The sequence below is a fragment of the Leptonychotes weddellii genome, chromosome X (genome assembly GCF_054177405.1).
Source record: "Leptonychotes weddellii isolate Sample4059 chromosome X, ASM5417740v2, whole genome shotgun sequence".
NCBI lineage: Eukaryota > Metazoa > Chordata > Mammalia > Carnivora > Phocidae > Leptonychotes > Leptonychotes weddellii.
In genome coordinates, this window is record NC_138385.1 from 77,572,917 (window position 1) to 77,588,304 (window position 15,388).

At 41.3% G+C, this 15,388-nt stretch overlaps 1 protein-coding gene across 1 annotated transcript in view; it reads left to right on the forward strand.

Moving 5' to 3' along the window:
• The window catches only part of SRPX (sushi repeat containing protein X-linked), a 101,592-nt gene that overhangs the window by 72,289 nt on the left and 13,915 nt on the right, over positions 1-15,388 (forward strand). Inside the window, exon 9 of the mRNA XM_081809001.1 lies at positions 8,616-8,737. Coding sequence (XP_081665127.1) covers positions 8,616-8,737 — 122 coding nt within the window. The remainder of the gene's footprint in view (positions 1-8,615; positions 8,738-15,388) is intronic.

The window sequence follows — 15,388 nt, forward strand, 5'->3', positions numbered from 1 at the left end:
AATATTCCATTGTCTATATATACCACATCTTCTTTATCCATTCATCTGTCAATGGACATCTTGGCTCTTTCCATAGTTTGGCTATTGTGGACATTGCTGCTATAAACATTGGGGTGCACGTACCCCTTCGGATCCGTACATTTGTATCTTTGGGGTAAATACCCAGTAGTGCAATTGCTGGGTTGTAGGGTAGCTCTATTTTCAACTTTTTGAGGAACCTCCATACTGTTTTCCAGAGTGGCTGCACCAGCTTGCATTCCCACCAACCGTGTAGGAGGGTTCCCCTCTCTCCACATCCCCGCCAACATCTGTTGTTTCCTGACTTGTTAATTTTAGCCATTCTGACTGGTGTGAGGTGGTATCTCATTGAGATTTTGATTCGGATTTCCCTAATGCCAAGCGGTGTTGAGCGCTTTTTCATGTGTCTGTTGGCCATTTGGATGTTTTCTTTGGAAAGATGTCCGTTCATGTCTTCTGCCCATTTCTTGATTGGATATTTCTCATTTTTAATTTAGATTATTTGTGGGGGGTTTTCTTTTTGTTTTGTCTTTGCTATTGAGTTATAAGAGGTTTTTTAAATATATTTTGGATTGTAAACCTTTACTAGATATATGGCTTACAAATATTTTTCTCATTCTGTAGGGTGTCTTTTCACTTTTTTTCAATTGTTTCTATTGCTGTGTAGAAACTTTTTAGTTTGGTGTAGTCCCACTTGTTTTTTATTTTGTTGCTTGTGCTTTAGGTGCATATGCAAATCAGTGCCAAGACCCATGTCAAGGAGCTTTTTCCTTAATTTTCCTCCTAGGAATTTCATGTTTCAGGTCTTTTGTTGACGTCTGCAATCCATTTTTCAAGTGGTATAAGATAGGGGTCTAATTTAATTCTTTTACATGTGAATATTCAGTTTTCCCAGCACCATTTACTGATGAGACGGTCTTTTCTCCATTGAGTATTCTTGTATCCCTTGTCAAATATTAGTTGATTGCATTTCCTTAGGTTTAATTCTGGACTCTCAAGTCTGTTTCATTGATCTGTGTGTCTGTTTTTTTTTTTTTTTTTTTTAAGATTTATTTATTCATAAGAGAGACAGAGAAGGCAGAGGGAGAAGCAGGCTCCCTGCTGAGCAGGGGGCCCAATGTGGGACTCAGTCCCAGGACCCTGGGATCATGACCTGAGTTGAAGGCAGACGCTTAACCATCTGAGCCACCCAGGCGCCCATATGTGTCTGTTTTTATACCAGTAGCACACTCTTTTGATTCTATAGCTGCTTTGTATTATAGTTTGAAATCAGGAAGTGTAATGGTTTCCATTTTATTCTTCTCAGGATTGCTGTGGATATTTGGGGTCTTTTGTGGTTCCATATAAATTTTAGGATTTTTATTCTACTTCTGTAAAAAAGAAAATACCATTGCAATTTTGATAGAGATTGTATTGAATCTATAGATGGCTGGTAGTATGCCCATTTAAACAATATTAATTCTTTTAATCTACAAACAGGATACCTTTTCATTTAATTGTGTTTTCTTTGATTTCTTTCGTCAGTGCCTTATAGTTCTGTGTAGAGATCTTTCACCACCTTGGTTAAGTTTATTTCTATGCATTTTACTGTTTTTGGTGCTGCTGTAAATGGGATTGTTTTCTTCTTTTTCAGATAATTCACTGTATATAGAAATGCTGCTAGTTTTTGAAGGTTAATTTTGTATACTGTAACTTTATTGAATACATTGATTATATCTCACAGTTTTCTCGTAGAGTCTTTAGAATTTCTTATATATAAGATGTCACCTGCAAATAGAGAAAATTTCACTTCTGTTGCCTTTTATTTCTTTCCCTTGCCTGATTGCTCTGGTAAGGTCTTCTAGTACCAGTTGAATATAAGTGGTGAGAATGGAAAATTTTTGCATCTGTATTCTTCAGGGATGTTGGTTAATAGTTTTCTTTTCTGGTAGTATCCTTTTCTGGCTGTGGTTTCAGGGTAATGGTGGCCTCATAAAATGATTTTGGAAGTATTCTCTCCTTTTCAGCTTTTTGGAAGAATTTGAGAAGGATTGGTCTTTAAATATTTGGTAAAACTCACCAGTGAAGCCATCTTGTCCTGGGCATTTTTTTTTTAGGAGGTTTTTGATTACTGATTCAGTCTTCTTACTAGTAATTAGACTATTCACATTTTAAAAAATTTTATTTATTTATTTGAGAGAGAGAGACAGAGCATGAGCGGAGTGAGGGGTTGAGAGAAGCAGGCACTCTGCTGAGCAGGGTGCCCGACATGGGCCTCAATCCTGGGACTCCAGGATCATGACCTGAGCCGAAGGTGGATGCTTAACTGACTGAGACATCCAGGCGCCCAGATTTTTTTTACTTTTTCTTAATTTAGTATTGGTAGTTTGTAGGTTTCTAAGAAGTTTTCCATTTCTTCTAGGTTGTCCAGTTTTTGGCATGTACTTGTTCATAGTAGCCTCTTGTGATTATTTATATTTCTGTGGTATCAGTTGTAATATCTCCTTTTTCATTTATAATTTTGTTGATTTGGATCCTTTTTTTTCCTCGGTCAGTCTAGTTAAGGTGTGTCAATTTTGTTTATCTTTCAAGGAACCAAATCTTAGTTCGGTTATTTTTTTGTCTATTGTTTTCCTGTTCTATATTTAGTGTATTCCTACTCTAATCTTATTTCCTTCCTTCTGCTAACTTTTGGCTCAGTTTGTTTTCTTTTTCTAGTTCCTTAAGGCATGAAATTAGGTTGTTTATTTGGGAAATTTCTTCTTAATATAGGCTTTTATTGCTATGAACTTCCCTCTCAGAACTGCTTTTGCTGTATCCCATATGTTTTGATATATTGTGTTTTCATTTTCATTTGTCTCAAGATACTTTTTTATATCCCCTTTGATTTCTTCTCCAATACAATGGCTATTCAGGGGAGTGTTTGATTTCCATGTATTTGGGTGTTTCTACTTTCCTCTTGTTACTGATTTCTAGTTTTATACCATTATGTGAAAAGAAGATACTTGGTAGGATTTTATTCTTATTGAATTGGCTAAGACTTGTTTTGTGGCCTAATATATGGTCTTTCCTAGAAAATATTCCATGAGTATTTGAAGAATGTGTACTCTGCTCTTCTCAGAGTGTTCTTTATATGTCATTTAGGTCCATTTGGTCTGTAGTATTGTTCAAATCCACTGTTTCCTTATTGGTTATCTTTGGAGAATAGATGATCTCTCCATTGTTGACAGAGGGATATTAAAGTCCCCAACTATTATTGTATTGCTGTTTATTTGTCCTTTTAGCTCTGTTTTGGCTTTATGTATTTAGTTGCTCTGATGTTGGGTACATAAATATTTTCAATTTTTATATCTTCCCGATGTATTGATCCCTTTATCATTATATAATGACCTTTTTTGTCTCTTTCTTTTAAGATTTTATTTATTTGAGACAGAGGGCGTGTATGAGTACAGGGGGAGGGAGAGAGGGAGAGAAAGAAGCAGACACACTGTGGAGCAGGGAGCTGGACACGAGGCTCAATCTCAGGACACTGAGATCATTGACCTGAGCTGAAGATAGACACTTAACTGACTGAGCCACCCAGGCACCCCTTGTCTCCTTTTTACCATTTTTAGATTAAAGTGTTTTGTATGATACAAGTATAGTTACTTCTACTTTTTGTGGTTGCCATTTACTTGAAATATCCTTTTTCATTCACACACTCAGACTATATGTGTCTTTAAGGCTAATGTGAGTCTCTTGTAGGCAGCATATAGTTGGATCTTTTTAAAAAAAAAAAAAAAAAATCCACGGGTGCCTGGGTGGCTCAGTTGGTTAAGCGACTGCCTTCGGCTCAGGTCATGATCCTGGAGTCCTGGGATCAAGTCCCGCATCGGGCTCCCTGCTCAGAGGGGAGTCTGCTTCTCCCTCTGACCCTCCCCCCCTCATGTGCTCTTTCTCTCATTCAGTCTCTCAAATAAATAAATAAAATCTTTAAAAAAAAAAAAAAATCCACGTATTCTGTCCTTTGGAGAATTTAATGTGTTTACATTTAGAGTAATTATTGATAAGAATGTACCTTCTATTTTGTTGTTTTTTTATTGTTTTATAGCTCTATTGTTTCTTCTGTCTTGCTGTCTTTTTGTGTGTGTGTTTGATGTCTTATGGTTTCAATATGCTTTGACGTCTTCATGTTCTTTTGTATAATTAGTACAGGTTTTTCCCTTGTGGTTACCGTGAGACTGACATACAATATCTTAAAATCGTAACACTCTGTTTTAAACCAATATCAGCTTATCTTCAATAGAATTCCTAAGCTTTATACTTGTACTTCTCCCTCTCACATTTTAGGTTATTGATGTTATAGTTCACACGTTTTTATATTGTGTAACTAATAACAGATGATTGTAGTTTGAGTTATTTTCACTCCATTTGTTTTTTAACTTTAAAACTAGAGCTGTAAGTGAATTAAGCATCATCTTTATCATATTACAGAATCCAATTTTGATCATATATTTACCATCAACAGTGACTTTTACATTGTCGCCTTATGTCTTTATGATGTCAGCTAGTATTCTTTTATTTCCACTTAATGAACTCTGTTGAGCATTTCTTATAATGTAGGTCTAGTGGAGATCAATTCCCTCAACTTTGGTTTGCTCAGGAAAGTCTTTATCTCCCCATTTCTGAAGGACCACTTCACCTGGTATATTATGGTTGGCTGACAGTTTTTTTTCTTTCAATATTTTGAATATGCCATCCCATTATCTTATGGCCTGAAAAGTTTCTGTTAAAAAATCCACTAATAGTCTTATGGGTTTCCCTTGTATGTAACTTCTCTCTTTTCTTTTGCTATTTTTAAAATTATTGCTCTTTGACTTTTGACAATTCAATTATGATGTGTCTCAGTACAGCCCTATTTGAGATCATTTGGGCATCTTTGATCTGGATGTCTATTTCTCTTTCCAGGTTTGGGAAGTTTTCAGCCACTATTGTTTTAAATATATTTTCTGCCCCTTTCTCCCTTTTTTTCCCTCCTTCTGAAATTCCCATAATGTGAATATTGTTTCTTTTCATTCTGTCCCATAAGTCCTTTAGGCTTTATTCCTTTACATTCTTTATTCTTTTTTTCTCCTCTGACTGGGTAGTTTAAAATGCTGCATCTGCCAGGTTCCTGATTTTTTTTTTTTTTTTTTCCTTCTGCATGGCCAAGACTGCTTTTGACGCTCTGTATAGAATTGTTCAGTTGAGTTACTGTATGCGTTAACTCTGGGATTTTTATTTTTAATTTTTTTTAAAGATTTTATTTATTTGAGAGAGAGAGAATGAGAGACAGCATGAGAGGGAGGAGGGTCAGAGGGAGAAGCAGACTCCCCGCTGAGCGGGACTCGATCCCGGGACTCCAGGATCATGACCTGAGCTGAAGGCAGTCGCTCAACCAACTAAGCCACCCAGGCACCCCTGGGATTTTTTTTTTAATTTATTAAAAGATTTTATTTATCTGACAGAGCATAAGCAGGGGAAATGGCAGAGGGAGAGGGGGAGTGAGAAGCAGGCTCCCCACTGAGTCAGGAGTCCGATGAGGGGCACAATCCCAGTTACCCTGGGATCATGACCTGAGCCAAAGGCAGACGCTTAATGGACTGAGTCACCCAGGCACCCCTGTTTTTTTCTAATTGTTTCTATGTTGAACTCGTCTTGTTCATACATTGCTTTCCTAATTTTGTCTAGTTGTCTATGCATTCCTGTAGTTCACTAAATTTAGAATTATTCTGAATTTCTGACCATTCATAGATTTCCATTTCTGTAGCATCGGTTATTAGAGCTTTATTAGTTCCCTTTGGTGGTGTTCTTGATTGGTTTCCTTTGGTGTTTTTTCATGATCCTTGATTCCTTGTGTTGGTATCTACACATTCGAGTAAGTGTTCTTGTCCAGACTTTGCAGGTTCACTCTGGCTGAGACAGTTCTCAGCAATCAGCTCAGTTTTGGTTTTTTGGACATGTCTGCCAGTAGTGTCTTTGGACACGTGGGGCCTGCTCTTAGTTGCCTTACCCCAAGATAGAGCCTGTTTGGGTTCTAAGGCCGGTGGTCGGGGGTGGGGTGTGTGTGCCCCTACTGAGAATAGCTGGATAAGACTGCTGGCTTGCTTCCTTATCCAAGTGAAGCTGTAGGATGGGCTGGATTCTCGAGTCAGGCTTAGTAGGCAGGACTGGCTACTATACTCAGCAGGAGGTGGAGCTATGACTTCGCCTCCCTGCTCTGGTGGGGTGGCACGATGGAAACCAGGGCCTGCACAGCTCCCTGTTCGTGGACCTGAATGAGGCAAGAGTGTGCGCTGAATATCATGGTCAGGTGAGGCTACCGGTTTTGCTCTACAGACAGGGAAAGTGATGGGCTGTGCCCTCTGTTCAAGTGCCCCTCTAAGCAGGGCTGTTACATAGGCCACCCAGCATCCCTTGTGCTGTGGGAAGGTGCCCCGGTTGGGCAGTCGGGAGGCTGTGCTCAGCAATAAGTGGGGCGACAGATGAGTGGGTGAAGCATTAGTTTCCCTGCTTGGGCTCAGTGGGAGCAGCAGCTCCAAGGCCACTAATGCTCTTCATTTTTGGTCTTGAGTCAAGTCGACCCAAGCTTCACGTTCATGTCCCAACAGGACTACTGTGTTCACTCTGGTAGCAATCAGCTCTGCCCACCTACCTCCCAGCTTGGGAGTGGCTGCGTTAGGTAGTGCCCTGGTGTTCTTACCAATCTTCCCTGTCAGAGGGAGGGGGCTGGGTGGAAGCCATATTCCATAGCTGGTGGGGCCATGACTCATGCTCCTGCCTGGGCAGGACTGGAAGAGTTCACTTACGGCAACTCCCACATTTTCCCAAATAGGCTTTCTGGTCAGGAGTGGCTGTGAGTCTTGATCCATAGTGGGTAGGGCAATGCGTTAATTCCCCTGCCTGGGCTAGCCGAGAAAACCTCCAGAGAGCGAGGGTGCAAAGACAGTGTCCCCTGGCCCATGTTCCCTGAGAGCAAGTCTGCAGGCCCCTAGATGTGTGCCAAGCCTGAAGTCTGCCCCTTTGGCCAAAGATCCAGGCCAAACAAACAGGCCTCTTTCACAGAAATACTGGGGTTGAGCTTCAGTCGGCTGTCTAGTGCCCTGGGGTGGGGGGCAGGGGAGCCTGCCAAGAACTGTCTGATTGTTACAGTCCCATAAGCCCTCCCAGCCACCAGAGCCAGGCCACCAAGGGGCATTTTGTGAGTGGCAGCTACAAAAATCAGGACACCAGACACCGTCCAAGGTCTCTGGAAAGGTTCACAGTCTGCCCTTCGATGTGTATTTAATGAGAAGCCTGCCCTTCAGGCCGCCCCTATGATGATAAGCTCACAGGCCTCTTTCACATAATGACTGAGTTCCCAGGTCTATTACCTCGTGCTGTGCCCTGAGGGTGGTGGCTATTTAAGAACCCTCTCTCCTTTGGTTACGGGCCTGCAGGACTGCTAGTGTAAGCCCGACTGGACGCCACAGCCAGGTGATAGCGAGGTGTTCCTGGCGGCAGCCATAAAAATCAAGTTCCCAGACAAGGGAATGAGCTCCTTTCTGGAAGATACCAGTGAGGTGGAATGAGGCAGAGTTAGAGCACAGACAGCATCCACTGGTCGCCAGTCCCCGAGAGTACCTCTGGAGGCCCCTAGATGGATGCCAAACCAAAAGCCTGCCCCTCAGGCCAGACCTCCTGGACAAGCAGATAGGTCCCATTCTCAGAGAGGATGCTGGGAGGGGCACCTGGGTGGCTCAGTCGGTTCAGTGTCCGCCTTCGGCTCAGGTCATGGTCCTGAGGTCCTGGGATCAAGCCCCATGTTGGGCTTCCTGCTCGGCGGGGGAGTCTGCTTCTCCCTCTGCCTCTGCCCCTCCCCCCACTTATGTACTCGCTCACTCTCTTGCTCGCTCTCTCTCAAATAAAATCTTAAAAAAAAAAAAGAAATGCTGCTGGCGTTTCAGTCTTCCATCTGCGCTGTGCCGTAGGAGTTGTAGTTCACCAGTAACCCTGTCTCCAATTGTTATGGTCCCTTGGGACCCAGGAATGCAAGCCTTTTCCTCCCGGCCCCCAGCCTCTAGCATCAGGCTATCAAAGGGTGTCCTGTGGGCAGCAGGTATAAAAGGCAGGTCATCAGATGTGAAAACTAGAGCACCAGATGAAGATTGAAACCTTTGATTACTGTGTCTTTTCTTACTGTGTTTGGGTGTGAGGAGCTTATGGCAAAGGTGGGGGGAGAAGCAGGGGCAGATAAGGGGACTCTGGAAATAACTCTTCTCTCCTTGAAAACAAATTGGAATTCTCTGGGGGTGGTTTTGGACACTTTCTAGGATCTTCAGCTCATGCAAAGTCTCACCTCCTCTGGAAATACAGAAGACTGCCATCTTGCTCAGGTTTTCACAATCTTATTGCTGAGCCATTGCTGAATGGTTTCTCTAGGAGGGTATTTGGGTTTTAAGCCACTAGTTGAACCCCAGTTTCTCCACTGTTCTCAAGAATGTCTGGAGTAGGCAAATAAACTTTCCCAAACAGAACACTGCTGTTTCTGGACGTCTGTAGTTTGACCTGGAAGTCTCTTTCCTCATGCTTATGCCTCCCCTTCTGTTGTTGCTTCCCAGCAAGCACAGTGTGGCCTGGATCTTCGACATATCACAGTGGTGGAGCTTGTGGGTGTGTTCCCGACCCTCATCGGCAGGATAGGCGCAAAGATTATGCCTCCAGCCCTGGCTCTGCAGCTCAGGTAGGTGGAAGTCCTGTCCGTAAATTGTAGTCCCTACAATGTGCTTTTTGGGGATCAGGCTCCCTGATTTCTCGCTACTCAGTATTAATTCCAAGTAACCTTCAATGGTGAATTGCTTGTAGTCTGAGAGTTCTAGAACCATGTTAATTGGCATGGTGCTGCTTGTGCAAAATACATCATGTGGTGGATAATTTCCAGTGTTCTCTTCTTTCCCTCTTTAACGAAGGGTCTGTGCTTTGTCTTGGCTTTGTTTTTCTTTCTGCTGCATGGGGTTGGGGTGAGTAAGGAAGAGGCTGCAAAAAGGACCTTCGCAATCCTTTGTGTTATTAGGAGAGCGGGCATCCAGTTAGCCTTTGCAGGCTTGGCCTCTTTTACCTCCATGCTTTCAGGGTACTTGTCCACACCCCCATTTTAACAACTTTATTTTACTTCGGTAATACTTACAAAGCTAGAATCATGGTGCTCGGGCTCTGAGTCGTGGTGCCTTAAAAAAGCAGAATTCAACAGCCAAAAGGTAATTTCAGAACAATCCCAAATATTTACTTGCATCTCTTGACCACTGTGAAAAGGATAATTAGGCTAAAGCAAAACTCCTCAAAATCTTCTTTCTCACCCATCCTTTTTTCTCCCACAGTGCAAGGGGGGCGGTGCTTGTTGATAGCCGATAGTCACTACTCTTCAGAGTCTTTCAGGGGCCCAGGCTGATGTGGCCCCACAATCTTGTAGCATCAACATTTAGAAGACATGACTTCCAGGTTTCTGCAAAGGGGGAAGAAAGGAAAAATAAACCCTACTCCTCTTTCATGCTTCACATTGGAAGCAGAAAATTGTTCTCTCCAAGGCCATTGGCTAGAATTCATCCTGTGATTGCGATTGAACTTCAAGGCAGCCTGGGAAATGCAGCGTTTCTGTATTCCCAAGAAGAAGAAAATGAAAGAGGACTTGATGAGCCCCATCACAGATGTTCAAAGAGGTTCACAGAGATTCCTTGGGAGAGTATAGGATAGAAATATGTCCTGAGCCAGTGAAGTCATAGATCGACACAATAGATTCTTTAATGTGTCTATTTTCCCTCTGCCTTTTGGCACCCCCCACGTTTGATTTATACCTTTCCACCCAAAAAGAGTGCCCCATCCATACCAAGGTCAAAATCTCAGAGGGCAAGGGAGGGAAAAAGAAATGAGGATGCCTCAATTACCTTTAGTTGGCTGAAAGAGGGAGAAGGCTGGGTATACTCATAAGCTTTTATATATACATTTTTTGGTCCTGTCGCATTTGCGAGCACCTCTCTAGAGGTGACACTTTTGAGGTCACCACCAGATCTCCTCAACATTTGCTATCCAATACCTAGCACAGTGCCTGGCACCATGTTGGAGCTAAGTAAGTGGAGGAAATGATTGGAAACTGAAACAGATTTACTATTTCCAGGGGTAAGAGTAGCCTCTAAGAGTGTATTTACACTTCTTTCAAGTTGAAAACAGCAAAACTCAGGAGAGGACTATGTTGACATCTGAAAATGTCTAACAAAAATGCTCAACGTCTGTGTTTGAAGCTGTTGGTAATTTAGACCTACCTGCTCATACCCTGCACTCATGATTTTTAAAAAACCTGTCACAGAATCGGCTAAATGTTAGTCTTTGGATTACAGATAAATAGAGAGGGAATCTTGATTAAAATTTTGATGTGATGTGATTTTAAACTATTGAAATTTGAAGAACAGAAAAATCTGATTTAAGACAAAAACTTCTATCATTCAAGTTGTAGATGTTGGGGTGACTATAGACTTCTGCAGGCTGGGGATGACCAAAGCAACAAAGAAGTTGCATACATGAATTACTCAGTGCTTCTCAAACCTGAGCAGCCTCAGAATCGCCTGGAACACTGTTAAAACATAGAATTCAGGCCCCACCCCCACAGCGTCTGCTTCAGTAGGTCTAGGCTGGGGCCTGAGAACTGGCACTTCAGGCATGTTCCCATGTGTGGCCGAAGCTGGTGGTCTGGGGCTCACACTGTGAGAACCACTGGCCTAGCGTTTTACCAAAGACTTCACAACTTTGAAGTGGAAATTTTGCAAAGCAGCCTATAAAAAGAGGGTCAATCATTACTGGGTAGCCAGAAGATAGTCCAGGTAGATGTCACGCAGAGATGATCTGTCCATGAATTACTTAATGGATTCAGTGTCAGGCCACATGACCCCTTTATCAGACCTATCAGTGAGGAATAAGGGACTTGGTAGATGGATGTTTTATCTTTTTCCCTTTGAATTCACCCTAGAGTCTAGTGCAGATGAAAAGAGCCAATTTAAGCAAAGAATGGAAAGCATGAAAGAACAGGAGATGCAGAATGCCTGGAGAATCTAAAACTTCTCTTGTCTGGTTAGAGTACTATTTTCTGCAATGCCTGGTGTTGCAGAACTATTTCATGCAACTATTTCATGCAACGCCTGGTGTTGCAAAGTTCCCACCTCCCTGTTTTCTCACTCACACGTGTTTGTTTGTTTATTTATGAAATATTTTATTTATTTGAAAGAGAGCACAAGCAGGGGAAGTGGCAGGCAGAGGGAGAAGCAGGCTTCCCACTGAGCAGGGAGCCTGATGCGGGGCTCGATCCCAGGACTCTGGGATCATGACCTGAGCTGAAGGCAGCTGCTTAACTGACTGAGCCACCCAGGTGCCCCGTCTCAGGTGTTTTTTTAAAGATTTATTTTAATTTTTTTAAAGATTTTATTTGACAGAGACACAGTGAGAGAGGGAACATAATAAGCAGGGGAAGTGGGAGAGGGATAAGCAGGCTCCCCGCAGAGCAGGGAGCCCGATGCGGGGCTTGATCCCAGGACCCTGGGATCATGACCTGAGCTGAAGGCAGACGCTTAACGACTGAGCCACCCAGGAGCCCCAAGATTTATTTTAGAGAGAGCGTGAGCATGCGCATGTAGGGGGAGAGGCACAGAGAGGACAGAATCTCAAGCAGACTCCCTACTGAGCGTGGAACCCGATGCAGGGCTTGATCCCAGGACCCTAAGATATGACCTGAGCCGAAACCAAGAATTGGATGCCTAATCAACTGAGCCACCCAGGTGCCCCAGCTCTGATGTTTTTTAAGGCATGAAGGTATGGGCAAATTCATGTTCCCTAGAGTAACTTTCCAGCAATTACAAGGGTGATAGGGACAAAGGATGCCATTATTTTTATATCCATATTTTTGAGGTATAATTGACCCTATACAAGTATACAACATAATGATTCATTATTTGTACTTATTGCAAAATGATCATCATGCTAAGTCTGGTTAACATCCATCGCCATATGTAGCTACATTTTTTCCTTGTGAAATTTTAAGATTTAGCTACTTTCAAATATGTGATGTAGTTTATTAACTATAACTGCCATGCTGCACATTAATTCCCATGATTTATTTTCGATCTAGAAGTTTCTACCTTTTGGCCCCCTTCACACATTTTACCCATCCCTAACCCCCTGCCTCTGGTAACCACTGATTTGTCCTTTGTATCTATGAGTTTGGGTTTTTTTGTTTGTTTTCTTGTTTGTGGTTTTAGATTCTGCATATAGGTTATACCACATGGTATTTGTCCTCTGATTTATTTCACTTAGGATAATGTCCATAAGGTCCATCCATATTGTCACAAATGGCAACATTTTATTCTTTTATATGGCTGAATAATGTTCTTGTGTGTGTGTGTGTGTACACCATATATTTTTTATTTTTCAAATTTTCCATTGATAGCAATTTCTGGTTTCTGTTGCGCAGTAGATCCTATTATACAAATTCTCCATAGTCTGAAACAGATTTAGTGAACTATTATGCTTCAAGTATATTTGGTATGAAAAGGTCCACTGTCCTTTTCATACCAAATATACTTTATCCATTTGCCCATTGATGGACACTTACATTGTTTCCATCTCTTGGCTATTGTACATAATGCTGGAGTAAAGACGAGGGTGCATATACCTTTTCAAGTTTTTTTTTAATTTTCTTCAGATAAACCCCCCAAAGTGGAGTTTGGACAATCATATACTTACTAATTTTTTTGAGGAATATCCATACTGTTTTCCAAAATGACTGCACCAATATACATTGTCACCAACAGTGCCCAAGTGTTCCCTTTCTCCACATCCTCACTAATGCTTTTTTTTCTTCAAGATTTATTAATTTGAGGGGCGCCTGGGTGGCTCAGTCATTAAGCATCTGCCTTCAGCTCAGGTCATGATCCCAGGGTCCTGGGATCGAGCTCCGCATCGGGCTCCCTGATCCGCGGGAAGCCTGCTTCTCCCTCTCCCACTCCCCCTGCTTATGTCCCCTCTCTTGCACTCTCTTTCTCTGTCAAATAAATAAAATATTAAAAAAAATTAATTTGAGAGGGGAGTGGTGGGGGGGGAAGGGGGAGAGGAGAAGGAGAGGGATAGAGTCTTAAGCAGATTCCCAGCTGAGTGTAGAGCATGATGTGGGGCTCAATCTCATGACCCTGAGATTATGACTGGAGCCAAAACTAGGAGTCAGATGCTTAACTGACTGTACCACCCAGGAGATGGTACACCCATCTCCCCCACCAACACATACTTTTTGTCTTTCTGATAATAGCCATTCTAACAGGAGTGAGGTGTTATTTCCCTGTGGTTTTGATTTCCACTTCTCTGATTAGTGATGTTCAGCACGTTTTCTTTTTTCTTTCTCTCTCTTTTTCTTTTTTTGGTGGCGAAGTGATTTTAAAAAAAAATAAACCAGGGGCGCCTGGGTAGCTCAGTCGTTAAGCGTCTGCCTTTGGCTCAGGTCATGGTCCCAGGGTCCTGGGATCGAGCCCCGCATCAGGCTTCCTGCTCCGCGGGAAGCCTGCTTCTCCCTCTCCCACTCCCGCTGCTTGTGTTCCCTCTCTCGCTGTATCTCTCTCTGTCAGATAAATAAAAATAAATAAATAAATAAATAAATAAAAATAAACCAGGATATTCCTAATTGAATGCTCTGGGACCTATTAACAGCTATGTAGTTGATGGCCATGTGTATGTCTTCTGTGGGAAAACATCTATGCAATTCCTCTGCCCATTTTTTATTTTGTGTTTGTTTTGTTACTGAGTTGTATGAGCTCTTTATATATTTTGGATATTAGTCTCTTCTCAGGTATGAGTTGCAAATACTTTGTCTAATTCAGTAGGTTGCTTTTTCATTTTGTTGATAATTGCCTATGCAGAAACTTTTTAATTTGATGTATTCCCACTTGTTTATTTTTGCTTTTGTTGCCTCTACTTTTGGTCAAATCCAAAAAAGCATCACAGTGATGATGGATTTACTGACTATATATTCTCCTATATGTTAGGGTTTTACGTCTTACATTCAAGTCTTTAAGGCACTTTTTAGTTTATTTTTGTATATAGTGTATGATAGTGGTCCAGTTTTCCCAAAAATATTTATTGAAGGAATTGTCCTTTCCCCATTGTAAAGTCTTGGCTCTTTTGTCATAAATTAATTGACCATATGTGTGTGGGTTTATTTCTGGGCTCCCTATTCTGTTACACTGACCTATGTGTCTGATTTTATGACAGTACCATAGTGTTTTGATTGGTTTTGTAATATAGTTTGAAATCAAGGTGCATATTGCCTCCAGCTTTGTTCTTCTTTCTCAAAATTATTTTAGCTATCAGCATCTTTTGTGCTTCCATACAAATTTAATGATTTTTTTTGTTCTGTTTCTGTGAAAAATACAATTAGAATTTTGATAGGGATTGCATCTGTATATTGCTTTGGGTAGTATGGACATTTTAACAATATCCCAATTCATGAGCATGGAATATCTTTTTTTTTTCTGTGTATTTTCTTCAATTTCATTCATCCATGTCTTAAAGATTTCAGTGTTCAGGTCTTTAACCTCCTTGAATTTATTCCTAGGTATTTTATTCATTTTCATGCAATTGTGAAAGTGCTTGTTTTCTTAATTTTCTTTCTGATACTTCATTATTAGAGAAATGCAAAAGATTTTTGCATCTTGATTTTGCATCCTGTAGCATTCCTGAATTCATGTATTCTATATTGGTGCAATCTTTAGGATTTTCTGTTTCTGTATATAATATGTCCTCTGTAAATAGTGACAGTTTTAATACCTCCTTTCCGATTTGGATGCCTTTGATTTTACTTTCCTAACTGCTGTGGGGAGGATTTCTAATACTATGTTAAATAATAGTGGTGAGAGTGGGCATCCTTGTCTTGTTCCTGACCTTATTGGAAAACCTTCAGTTTTTTGACATCAAGTATGATGTTAGATGTGGGCTTGGCATATATAGCCTGTGTTATGTTGAGGTTTGTTTCCTCTATACTTTGTTGAGAGTTTTCATCATAAGCAATATTGAGTTTTGCAAATTGTTTTTCTGCATCTATTGATGAGTATATTCTTTTTATCCTTCATTTTGTAAATGTGGTGTATCATGTTGAACAGATGTTGAACCGTCCTTGCATCCCTGAAAGAAATCCCACTTGATCATGGTGAATGATCCATTTATTGTACTGTTGAATTCAGCTTGCTAGTGTTTTGTTGAGGATTTTTGCAACTATGTTCATTAGGGATATTGGGCTTTTCTTCTAGTGTCTTGTAGTGTCTTCATCTGGTTTTGGTATCAGGGAAATTCTGGCCTCATAAAATAAGCT